This window comes from Akebia trifoliata, chromosome 8 (assembly GCF_017979445.1).
Source record: "Akebia trifoliata isolate Shusen 1 chromosome 8, ASM1797944v1, whole genome shotgun sequence".
In the NCBI taxonomy this organism is placed as follows: domain Eukaryota; kingdom Viridiplantae; phylum Streptophyta; class Magnoliopsida; order Ranunculales; family Lardizabalaceae; genus Akebia; species Akebia trifoliata.
Genome location: NC_141382.1, coordinates 43,607,333 through 43,620,504, shown reverse-complemented (window position 1 = coordinate 43,620,504; position 13,172 = coordinate 43,607,333). Strand labels below are relative to the sequence as shown.

At 36.7% G+C, this 13,172-nt stretch overlaps 2 protein-coding genes across 2 annotated transcripts; one reads left to right on the top strand and one right to left on the bottom strand.

The window, feature by feature from the left end:
• Positions 1-474: 474 nt before the first annotated feature.
• Positions 475-3,942, bottom strand: LOC147397004 (Pentatricopeptide repeat (PPR) superfamily protein). The gene has a single exon (XM_086452374.1). The coding sequence runs from the start codon at positions 3,656-3,658 to the stop codon at positions 896-898; it is 2,763 nt and encodes a 920-aa protein (XP_086308500.1). The 5' UTR covers positions 3,659-3,942; the 3' UTR covers positions 475-895.
• A 6,712-nt stretch (positions 3,943-10,654) lies between these two features.
• Positions 10,655-12,539, top strand: LOC147397003 (sequence-specific DNA binding transcription factor). The gene is made up of 2 exons (XM_086452372.1): positions 10,655-11,364; positions 12,024-12,539. The coding sequence occupies exons 1-2, from the start codon at positions 10,804-10,806 to the stop codon at positions 12,423-12,425; spliced, it is 963 nt and encodes a 320-aa protein (XP_086308498.1). The 5' UTR covers positions 10,655-10,803; the 3' UTR covers positions 12,426-12,539.
• The last annotated feature ends 633 nt before the right edge of the window (positions 12,540-13,172 follow it).

Genomic DNA, 13,172 nt, shown 5'->3' with positions numbered 1-13,172 from the left:
GATGCATTGCAGCCATGACTTCAATTGAAACACCAATGACAATGTGTGCAAGATCTATATTCTCCGATGGCCATAGTGGAAAGCTGGGTGGATTTCACCACAATGAATGGTAAAGTGATGAAGACAGAAGACAAGCACCAAGCACCAAGCCTAAGCTTAAGAGCAAACACATGCCTACGACTTGTAAATGACATATAGGGAGAGAGAGGAGGACATAACATTCCCTGAAGGCGTGAGGCCCCTTTGGATTCTAGCTTACAAAACCTTTGCATCACTGTAATTTTTATATTTTTAAACTTGATGTGGCTTTACATGAGCTTTTTACAAATTATTTGCTTCTTTTGCTTCAATGTTTGCTTTGCCGTTCCTGACAATATGTATAGTACCGATTTACATAGATTATACTTGCACACCAATTATCTTTAGTAACACACCAATTAATGAGATGAAATGTCACATAAAACAATATATTTCATAAAAAAAAGAAAAGGAGCAGCAGATACGGCAATTCAACAGCAGTCAAACTGATGGTCAGGAAGTGTCGATAGAATTTCACAAAAAAATTAAACAGAGACGCCCATCTCATAATCTTGATTTACCTTCTTTTTCATCCTTAAATAATTTCTGAACTCAGAAAGATTTACTTTGATTTACAATAGAATTCAATTTGGTTCGGTAGCTAAGAACAAAATGGTTATAACTTACAAGGTATCATTTGTGTGACCCAGGATAATACTCAATGGGAGCTCCAGGCCTCCGAAATTGGTTATAATCGAATTGGGCAGGTTAACAGCAAGTAAGAATTAGAAGACACAAGGAAGAAGAACAATCTAAGATGATTTTTTATTTATTTTTAATAAATAAAGAAATGAGGATCCCTTGTTACTCTCACCATTTACCAATACCCTTGACACGAGCAGTCCCCCTTCTTGAATGAATGAAATCGGTTCCCGTCCCTCACAATTATCTCTCTCTTCACCAGTTGACTTACAAGCCTTGTAAAAGTGTGGCAATCTTTACAAATACGTAAATTCTTGATTATACGTATGGGAGCCATTGAAGGTATGTTCAAAATAGCGAAAGCAATTGCCAACTTTTCACTATGATAAGACAAACCCACATCGCTGACATACTCATGTCCCAGTCTCTTCAGCCCCACCTTTAGCGACTCTATCTTTCCATGAATCTCATTTATCTGTGGATGTGTTTGATCTCCTGATGTGAAGAGATGTACTTTGTTTCTTATCTCAACCCAACTCTGTCCAGGATTCTTCCTCAACCCTCTCTCCTTCATCATCTGACGTGTCAAATCACCAAATTTGGACCTCCCTGCATTGTCGTAAATGTTTGCAAGCAGCACATAAACTGCCGGGTCTGATGGGTCAAGCTCGAGAGCCCGCCTTGCCATATCTTCCCCTAAAGCTACATTCCCATGTACCTTACAAGAACCCAACAAGGTTTTGTAGATCAATGCATCAGGTCTGAAAGGCATTGTTTCTATCACACCTACTGCCTCCTCTAGTCGACCACCTCGGCCAAGGAGATCAACTAAGCAAACATAGTGATCCAATTGTGGTTCTATGCCATAAGCTCCACTCATGGAGTTGAAGTATTCGATACCTTTATCAACCAAGCCACCATGACTGCAAGCATAAAGCACAATCAACAATGTAATGTGATCGGGCTGGATACCTGCCAACCTCATATCCTCAAAGCATGAAAGGGCGGAGGAGAAATGACCGTTTGATGCCAATCCAGAGATTAAACCATTCCACGACACAACATTTGGTTCGATGATTTCCTCAAAAATATTATGAGCATCATTAATACCCCCACATTTCCCGTACAAGTCAACAAGGCCGTTTGAGACAGATACCCAACTACATAAGCCAGATTTCACAGAGTAACAGTGAAGCTGCCTCCCAGGTTCTATTGCAGCTAAGTTTGATGATGCAGATAAGAAGGTAGACAAGCTAAAGTCATCCATCTTAACATTTTCATCATGCATGCGGGCAATGATGCTTAATGTCATCTCGTGATGACCCATTTGATTTATTCCTGCGGCAAAGCTTGTGTAAGTGATGGCATCTCTATGGGTCATCATGTTGATGACATTCCATGCATCGCCCACCATCCCAAGTCTAGCATAAACATCTACTAAAGCATTCCCAATTGTTACATCAGAGTAATTATTAATTTTAAACATGTAAGCATGTAGCCTCCTTACTTGACTTAGACCAACACAGCCCTTGAGGATCCCAGACAAAGTCATGGAATTTGGCTCCAAACCCACAACCCGCATCTCTAAAAACGCCTGAATAGCCTCATGTTCGAGCCCACATTGAGCGAACCCAACAATCAGGGAGGTCCATGAGATGACATTAGGTGAGATTATCCCTTTGAATGCTTGTAAAGCATCATCTATCATCACGGAACATTTCATGTACATATCCACAAGTCCATTACCAACAGAGACATCCCACTCCACGCCAGCCTTAATCACCCGTGAATGGATTTGTTTCCCTAATTCTGGCATTTGGATTGAAGAGCAAATGCTAAGGATTCCAGCATATGTGAATGGATTCGGAGAGATTCCTGAAAGTTCCATGTCACAAAATGCACCAACTGCACGTTTAAAATCGGAGACTTGAGTGTATCCAGTAATCAAAGCCGTCCATAACAACACATCAGATTGGCGTGTTTGCTTCGAGACCTTCAGAGCATAATCCATTCTCTGGCATTTTGAATACATGTCAACAAGGGCTGTTTTCAAAACCAAATTCATCTCGATTCCCAACACTACGACATGTGCATGGACCAATTTCCCATATCCCAAACCAAGAAAACCACAAGCCATCAAAAGTTTCACAAAAGTAAATTCGTTCGGATTAATTCCCACATCAATCATCCGGAGATACAATCTAAGAGCCCGACCCCACTCCTTAGCTTGAATGAATGAAGATATTATTGTTGTCCAAGAAACTGTATCCCCATTGTTTATAGCCTCAAATATTGCAGAGGCTTCTATAAAGCACCCACATTTAGAGTAGAAATCGATCAAAGCACTTCCCAAGAACAGGTTTGACTCGAACCCCAGTTTTATTATCTGTGCCTGAGTACGAATTCCCAACTCAAATTCCTCCAGAAACGAACATGAGCGTAAGACACTCGAGAACGTAAACTCATTAGGGACTAAACCAGAAACCAACATAAAATCAAACAAATTAAGTGCCTCATTCTGGTCTCCAGCTCTTACATAAGCAGATATGATCCCTGTCCAGGAGACAACATCTCTCTGAGACATTTCGTCGAACAAGTTGCGTGCATCTTCGATTCCAAAGCATTTTGAATAAAGAGAAAGGAGATTGTTGTTGAGGAACAGGTGATCATGAAAACTCAACTTGATTATGAGGCTGTGGAAACAAATACCCTCTTTTAGGGACCTTGAGTTGCAAAGGGAGAGAACCCACGAACAGAAACCTTCGGAAATTGAGTTGTGAATTGGGGTGTGTGATGTAGAGTGATAAAGATTGGGTTTTTGAATAAAAATTGGAAAAAATAATTTTTTCGGAGAAGAATAAGAAATTAATTTTGCAATTTGAAGAGAAAGTAATGGTGATTGGTTGAAGCAGGAGGAGATGAATTTGCTGAAGTTCATGAGATGCGTTGGTTAAATTAGGTGTCCCACTGATTATCCATTCTGATCCATCATCTGCATGGGTCACTATAGTATCATGTTATACATCACCCTTATGATTGTTAATGATTTTCTAAATGGGTTTGTGGGTCCCATACAGACTGGACACGTGGCATATTTTTATGGGCCTATATGGCATGATATAAGTACCAAAATTCGACATAAATACATCCTAAGAAGAACCTTTGGGGATGATCTAGTCGTTTGAAAGCCCCAACCCTATGTTTCTTCTGTCTAGCAATTGATTATGTCACAATGTGCCCAACAAATTTAGGAAGGCAAGGTGAAAATTGGAAAATGATGGACTGTCTGCATTTATCAAACTGTTAATTTTTTAACTTGTATCGTAGGAAAAGAAATCTATGATTATATGTGCACTGTCACGTCAACTTAGTGTCCAACTGGGCAATGTAGCACGATTTGTGAAAATTTTCATTTGGGAATGCGTTAGTTATGGGTTTGGGATATCACAAACAATCATCTACAATGGTAGATAATTCATCAAGGTGACTTAAAAACAACTATTTTTAGTCTAGTATAATAAGCCCCCAAGGGATCGGCTAAACAGTAAAAATAGTGATGAGGATTTTCTCTCATTGATCATGTGTTCAAAATTTGGTGGCCTTCCTGACTTATCTTATTACATGTTGGAAAACTTTTGAGAGGGGTCAAGAAATGTGCGACTATATGGATTAGTTCCATCCCAAAATGGTGTAGGAAAATCCTCTCATATAAAAAAAGAAAAAAAGAAAAAAAGAAAAAAAAAAAAGAAAAAAGGAGAGACTAGTATCAATATGCACAAAACTTATCCTTGAAAATGACAAGATGCCACTGAGAAACTATGTAAACTATTAGGGCAATGGAATAAAATGGACACAAGAAAGACATGAAGACATTGAGTAGAGTTCTCAAGAACCTAGAACTAGGGCATTGCATTTTTGAAGGGGTGATTGTAGTTTCCATATGCGTCACCTCAAGATGTGTGTAATCAACTTCCAAATTGGATCCTAAATAGAAGTAGATTATTAATTGTATTGAAGTGCTTTATTAGTACTTGAGGCATTTTATTATAGGACTAGCAATGATCTGAGTTTCATCTGGTATCCAATTCATTTCGATCCAAACAAATATGATCCCGGTCTAAATGTAGGATTTTCAAATCAGATTTAGATTAGAAATTATAGATCCGATATTTTTTTAATCGAGCTCGGATCAACTCTAATCCAATCCAACAAAATTTCGATATGAATAGGTTATAATAACACATTTGTTTGTTTTTTTTCTTTTTTTTCTTCTGAACCCATCACTTTCAAATCTCAGTAGAACCTTCTTCACTTGAACCAAAACCCTTCTTTTTGCTCCAAACCCATCTTCTCAACCTCTCCCAAAACTCTCTCTCTCTCTCCCTCCCCCTTAGTCGCGATTTAGGGATTTTCATTGTAGCTCTTCTTGAAGTTGAAGATCATAGAAAAGACAAATCCAGCTCATTCGCTAATGACGCTAATATTCAATCTAAAGGTCGTTAATGGCGTCTCAGCTCTCTTACACTCTCCTCTAAAAATCCTAAATCTATCTTTCGAACTGAGAAGTTGAAATATTTATTTTTGTAAATTAAAGCTTACTTTAATAACATATTCGTTTCTAAAGAATTGTAATGGCATCCCAGATCTCTTGCTCTCTTCTCGAAACCCTAAATCCATCTTGAATTGTAATCTCTCTCTAGCCTAAAATGCCCAAAACCCATCTTCTTTAGCCTCCACCTCAAATCCCTATTTTTCTATTTGAAAAAATGGTGTTTAGATTCAATCAGATAGATTGAAATCCTAAATGGATCGGATTCAATTCAGAGATTCATTAATCCGAACGAATTTGGATTGTAAGTTAAATATGTCGGATCGATAACGATTTGATACTGATTCGATACCTAACCAATCCATTGCCAACCCTACTCTATTCATCCTACATGTTGATCCAATCCATCTCAAAGTTTGGCCAAATGACAGAGTCATGGTCTAGATTAGCTTTGAAAAGGTCATGCTTGGATTGGCCAATACTTAAACTCAAGCTAACCCAATTTTAGGTTGGGCTCGGCATGGAAAATCTTGTCCAGACCTACTCAAAAGTTGGTTGGGCTTTGATCAGGTCAGTGGTGAGCCCAAGTTGCACCCCTTGTGATAATTCGAAAAAAAGTAAAAAGGAGTCCTGATAATCTAACTATCCCAAGGCACACTCAATCGACTCTCCTGACGTGACAAGTTCGGAAAGCATAGATCTCTACATCTCGAGATACACATTTTTACGGGGAAATGCAGTTTTGTATCTTGAGGCATATAAATCTACGATTTTCAAATTTATCATGTCAAGAGAGTCGATCAAGTGTGCCACGTGGGATAGTCAGATTATCACGATTCAATAAAAAAAATAAAAATAAAGAGGTCGTCACACGTGCAGATTAAATAAGAAGAGCCAAAAGTGTTCCTGTAGTGTAGTCTTACTTTGTCATATTTGCAAACTTGTGACACCCACACAAATGGGGCTAAAGAGTGATCATTGTCATAATTAGTCACATGCGGCTAGAAGGGACCGACCATTACATGAGTCTCACTTTGGAGCCTACGCAAATGCCAGATTTGATGACTAATATTTAACCACCAGATCTGTCGCAAATGTTTGGACAATTGAAGATAAAAAAAATTAAAAATAAAATATCATATAATTTATGGTGCAAAAGTAAGGTCCATAGATAGTTGATCTTGTTCATCTGATTCGGTTGTTTTCTTTTTTGGCATAAAAGAAATAGGACCAATTGACAAAGGATGTTAAAGGGTCGATTCTAATTTGATAATTAACATGCCCAGAATTGAAATCCATTATGTATGACGATTTCATTTTTGGGGCTCATGTACTAAGAAGTGGGATTCAAAATTGGGATGATTGGTTTTGAGAGAAAAATATAAAAAATTACAAAAAAGAAAAAAAGAAAAAAGGAAAAGAAAACAACAACAACAACTTATTTTGGACTTTGTACGTATGTAAATTGATTGTGATTTTGAGTCTATCAATATATGTTCAAATAATTTAGATTCGTATAATGAAATTGGAATGTGAAAACCAATAAGTATTGGGCATAGTGATTAAGGCCTCTCTCCAAAAAGGAAGAGGTCTTGAGTTCAAGTTCCCTTATTGGCCACTCATAAAGATTTAGTCCGACTTACCTGATATGTGTGGTTTGTAGGGTATTGTATGTACTGGGCGATTTGGGCAAGATGGTGTTCTACGTGGCCAATTACCCTGCCTATGCTAGTTAAGCCTATGGGTCCAGACACCCTGACATCACAAAAAATGTTTATGAAAAAAATGTTCCTCTAGCCCACCATACATAATTAGGCTTCCTGTCCTAACCAACACTTATGGACATTAGGTGGGCAAAGAAAGGGGGATGGTGGGTAGAGATAATTGGCTATAGCCAATATTTTCTCATGTGATATACACACAGCCTGACTATGATTCATGTTTAATTTTTTTTTTTTTTAATAAATATAAATCAATCCAACAAAATTGCACCAATATATTACCAATTCAACAAATTATTGGCTCAGGTTGGTTTTTAAAACATTGATTGACATCCCCACTCTATTTAGTGTTGGATCCCACCTTGCACCTACAAAGGACACATACGAATGAGATTGGTAGGCATACCCCGCCATGTCCTCATATTAATGATGAGAACAATTCTGATAATCAATCAATTAATTCGAGAAAATGTCATATTTCCATCAATCAAAAGTATTTGAAACAAAACTATATTGATCAAACAATCGTGGTAACATTGTCGTGTTGATGGCTAGCACAAGAAAATGTCGGCATCACATGCTTAGATCATCTTGGGATAAAAAAGATGAGGTTAGAGAAGCTTCCGGACCCCCTTTTTTTTGGTTAGGCAAATGAGATTAGTCATTAATTACTAATTTAGTCCTGATAATCTGATTTACTTTTTTGTACACTCTCTTCAAAGAATCATACAAAAGCATAAAGATCTATCCTTGTGTATCCCGAAGCAAAGGATCTATGATTTTGTGAAGGGAGCGTACAAAAAAAATGAGTTAGATTATCATGACTCATTACTAATTATTAGCTGGTGAAAGCGGTTCATAAACCGAGATTGTGGCAACTTAGCAAATTGGCACCTTAACCCTTGGTTCCTATTTATTTAGATTCCAATAAGAAAAATAGTGGACTCAAAACCAAAGATAATTTGCTCCACTCAATGTTCTGATATCAAGTATTTGATTTGTATTAAAAAAGGTATAAAATATTGAAGGAAAGTATAGCATGTATACCAATTGATTTTTGGGTCCTATCGATTTTGTTTTAGATTATTATATTAGATACCAAATAACATAAAACCAAAACCTATTATATTCAAATGATTTGGATTTCAATAATGAAATAGGTGTACTTAAAATAAAGATATGCCAGGGTGATTGAGAAGGGTCACATAATATTAATTAATCTAATATACCCACTCAAACCCCCTAGTATTGAGTGTTGGATCCTACCTAGGAAACAATGTGGTTGGTAACTAGATATGCTAGCTCTTGTATGTCCTCATATTAAGAAATAGGAAAATGCTGAATTAACACTAAAATGTACATTGATTCTCACATGGTTGACGTGGATGTATGTATGAAACCATAGATGCCTTTCATCGCAATACGAGTGAAAAGCATCTATGGTTATGTGTGCACCTCCACATCATTAATGTGAGAATCGATGTACATTTCAATGTTACTCCAACACAACTCAAAGAAATAATATTCTAGTCTCAAATGAGGTTTGACACAATGGATTGGTTAAAGATGGGACGAAGTTCCTAGGGATTTCAAGGTAATGGATTCTAGGAAACTTGCACTTACTAATCAATCAATTTTGGACTTATTATTCAGTAATTGCAATGCTAGAGTAGTGGGTTCAAGTCCAACTTACCAATTTAAAACAATTTTGATTATTATCAATTGCATAATTAATATAAAAAAAAAGGGGTTAAAATATGGAAATTGATAAAAACTTGTAATCAAATTATGGAATAGGATACAATTTCAAAACATTTACCTATCGAGATCAATTTATTCGTCATCCATTCGTTTGGGATGAACTAACTTTCGGAGCTAAATACAATTTTTAGTGTCGGACACAACTTTCACTTGTACAAACTTATTTTTGTGGTTAGACAAATTTTCGTCTAATACAAACTAACTTTGGAAAAATTTATGAAAATAAAATCCAATTAGGTAATTTTTTAAAATAAAAAAAAATTATTTGATTGTGTAAAACATCAAAAAAAAAAAAAAAAAAAAATCTAAGCAACCATTCATTTAAAAATAGTTCAAACAAAAGTATGTAGAGCAAATTGTGGATCACCTTTTGAATGATTTAAAAGTTTTATACCGTTTTGAAAGATTTCGGTCAAGATTGGTACAAAACATTAACCCTAAAACATTGAATGTTTCGAAATATTTCAATCAACTTTTCTTTCGATCGAAACATTGTCTCAAGACGAGAATTTAATGTTAAAGGTTGTTGAAATGAAAGGGTTAGAGAAAGAAACCATAGGATTGTAATAATAATCTTTTCATGGTGATAGTGGTGAGGAATATACTTAACCTTTCTAATGCATAAAAAAAAAAGGGAACCAAAAAGGAAGGAAGAGAATAGCCAGCTTAGGTGAGTGACGGAAGCGTATTTGGGTGGTGGTGGTGATAGTGGTGGAGAGTGGGAGTGGGTGGCATCACCACGTGAATAATCACTGTGGTGGATCTCTCGGTTGGCTTCAAATCCACGCTAACTGCCAAAACCCCACAACTCCCACAAAAACAAACATCCTTACAAACCATAAAACAAAACAAAACAAAAACCTCACTCCAAAAAAAGAAGTAAAGTGAGTCTTGTATGATTAACCCATTTGACAAAGTTATCAACTTTGGTTGGCCACTTGTATTCCTCTCCCCTCTCTCTCTCTCTCTCTAATGCTAGTGGTTTTCAATCCTTACCTTTCTTTCTCTCTCAACCCATTCTTTCTCTCTCCCCACCTACACAATTAAGTTAATTTGTTCTCTCCCTCTCTCTGAGACTTGTGGTTTAATTTTAGGGCAGTTAATGATTGGTTTGGATCAAATCAATAAGAATTGGATTCGATAAAAAATCCATCCAATGCCTAGGTTGTCAATGGATCAGATCAGACCCGAAATTCGATCCAATAACTTTGGATCTATATCGATGAGTTTGATTTTGATAAGGTTCTAATCTGATATCTTATTGGATAGGATCTGGATTGACCATGTCCCGATTTGATAAAATATTAGAAATTATATTATATATTCATTTAAATATATGAATTTTATTCAGATTTTTTACATCAAGTCGGGTTTGGTCTGATCTGATTGTTATTGGATCAAAATATTGAGATCCGATAAAACCTAATTTGTTAAGAGTCTGGTTCGATACTTATCAGATCATATCGGATTGGTACCAAGTTGACCTTGATTCATTGACAACCCTACCGATACCTATGGGATTGGATTTGGATCGACCTTACTGAATCCAATTTTATATATAAATGTAGATGTCCATCATATGCCTAAATATAATATATTATCTATATTATATATCCTGATATACTATCATCCCACTATGATTGATCCAAAATATACCCGATTGATTAATGGAACCCAAATCATCGTTCCGGACCCTATTTTATGGTATTAGAATGGATCAAATTTTGGATATGCTCTGATCCATTGACAACCCTAGTGGTTTCCAACTCTCTCTCTCTCTCTCTCTCTCCCCATCAACTTCTATTGAATCCACAACATAAAGATAACCTAACCACAAAAACAAAAACTCCAAATAAAGGAACAAAAGTGAGTTTTATATGATTAAGGCATTTGACAAAGTGATCACCTTGGTTGGCCACTTACACAAGTTTGTTCTCTCCCTCTCTAATGCTAGTGGTTTTCTTTTCAACCCTCTCTCTCCTTTTAATCTTCATAAACTTCTATTGAATCAATCCAAGTTAAGTTTAAACAGGTAGAAAATAGAATGGAGAGATGAACCAAGAAGAACTTAACCAAAACAGCCAATCTCTTCCTAACAATAACATGGAAGAGTCTTTGAGGAAACCACTTATCTCCAGTGGTGGTGGTGGTGATCGCTTAAAAAGAGATGAATGGAGTGAAGGTGCAGTTTCTAGCCTTCTCGATGCCTATGAATCCAAATGGGTACTTCGGAATCGAGCCAAGCTCAAGGGCCATGATTGGGAAGATGTAGCACGCTTTGTATCTTCGCGCGCTAACTCTACCAAGTCACCCAAGACACAAACACAATGCAAGAACAAAATTGAATCGATGAAGAAACGGTATAGATCAGAGTCTGTCGCAGTGGAAACCTCATCATGGCCGCTCTTTCAACGACTTGATCTCTTGCTCCGTTGTAGGACTAATCCTCCAACAACTCCTACTAGTAACTCTCCTCTTGTGCTACTTGATCAACTACCACCACCTCCACCACCACCACCACCCTCATCATCACCACCAGCTCCTCTACCACCTATTACCATTGCTACCCACCAAAATTCACATGAATCAAATGGTGTTGAACGTTTGGCCAAGGTTTGTGATTAATATTGCAACTTAGTCGTTTAATTTTTTACGTCGATCATAAACTGTTGTTTATTTATTATTATTTGTTTCATTGTCTTCATGTTTCACCCACTTGATTTAGCCCTAGAGTTATGTAAATATGTGAGTTCATTTTAGATCTTATATATTCTTTAGGATAGATTATATATAGCAACACCAACATTTCTTATCACACAAAATAATGAAATTAAATGTAATGTTTGTATGGTGCTGATCTTAACCATTTTATTTTTTTTTATAGACCATTCCCATTCCCCCTTTTTTTTTCCTTCCTTCTTGGAATTGAAGAAGCTTAGGTTTGGGTTTTTTTTTTTCGGTGACCCAGGGAGAATCCTCCCATTGGTGAAACTATAACTACCTGGGGAAATTGGTTGTTTATAAGAGGAAGAAAGTGATAGATTTGGGTTTTTTTTCCCTCTAATTCTTATTTGTTGTGTAATTAATATAATTTTATTTCATTATTTAGTGTATTATAAAAATATATAAAAAAGTTGGTTAGGCAATATAAGCATTCAAATTCATTATACCTTCCAAAGTGATCAGCTAGAAGTTTTGGAGAAGGCTGAGTCAACTCAGTTTTGGGGTATTGGCTCTAATGTTCACTGATTCATACTCTTTCATTTGAACAGGAAGAGGGCATGGGAGCGAAAACTTCGGAGGGAGGATCAGACAAGATGTCCATGGAAATGGATAGTAGTACACCTGTCTCTGATACCATGAAAGAAAAATTGAAGATGAAGAAAATAAAGGTAGAAAAGAAGAACAAAATGAAGAATAAAAGACGAAGGAAGGAAGGTTGGGAGGTCGTCGAAGGCATTCGGTGGTTAGCGGAGGTGGTTGTGAGGTCTGAGCAAGTGAGAATGGAGACGATGAGAGAAGTAGAGAGAATGAGAGTGGAAGCAGAAGCCAAAAGAGGAGAGATGGATCTTAAAAGAACTGAGATCATTGCCACAACACAATTACAAATTGCTCAAATACTTGCAGGCAATAGTAAAGGCATTGATCCTTCTTTGAGAATTGGAAGAAACTGAAGATATTATATATTGGTAGCTAATTTGATTATTATTATTGTATGTTAAATGTGGTACAAATTTGAAGAGAATTTATGTAGAAGTTATTATATCTAACGTCTAGCTTGACTACTACTTCAAATTTGATAGTAATTAAAATGTATCAAAGTGGATGGAAAGGATGAAAGACAATAGGGTATGATCATACCAGCACTAATGCATCTGATCCTATCAAAACTCCACCATTGAATATGTTTGGGTGAGCATAGTATTAAGATAGGTGACCTCCTGAAAAGTCCTCATGTTGCACCCATCTCACTTTAAAGTGCATGTGACGTGCAGGTTTTGCACGTGTCCGGGGATGAGACCCACACACCTTGGCCCAACCTCTGGCTCTTTCGATCCCACTAATCCAACGTAAGTTTTGATACCCCCTGTCATTGAAAAAAATAAAAGGCGATGGACAATAACATGTGAAGTTAATAGATGCTTTGTTGGGTAATAACGATAGTTTTAAAACTTGTCAAGTTGACTCAACTCGATTGAATTTCGAGATGATGCGGCCTCCAAACTCAGCGGAACCAACTATTTGAGTCAACTAGTCATCTGGATCGTGTCAGCTCAAAAATACATTGAGTCAGGTCAAAAACTCAACTTTGTAGAGAACTACAAATAATTTTTTATTTTAAAGTATTTATTCGACCCAGCTGAGTGAATTAGCAAGTTTTCAACTTGACTCGACTCAATAGACTTTCTGACACAAGTTGA

Excerpts from the sequence above, each read along its gene's own strand:
- LOC147397004 (XM_086452374.1), bottom strand. The coding sequence starts at position 3,658 with ATGAACTTCAGCAAATTCATCTCCTCCTGCTTCAACCAATCACCATTA.
- LOC147397003 (XM_086452372.1), top strand. The coding sequence starts at position 10,804 with ATGAACCAAGAAGAACTTAACCAAAACAGCCAATCTCTTCCTAACAAT. Across the intron at positions 11,365-12,023 it reads GTGTTGAACGTTTGGCCAAG|GAAGAGGGCATGGGAGCGAA; the intron begins GTTTGTGATTAA and ends TCATTTGAACAG.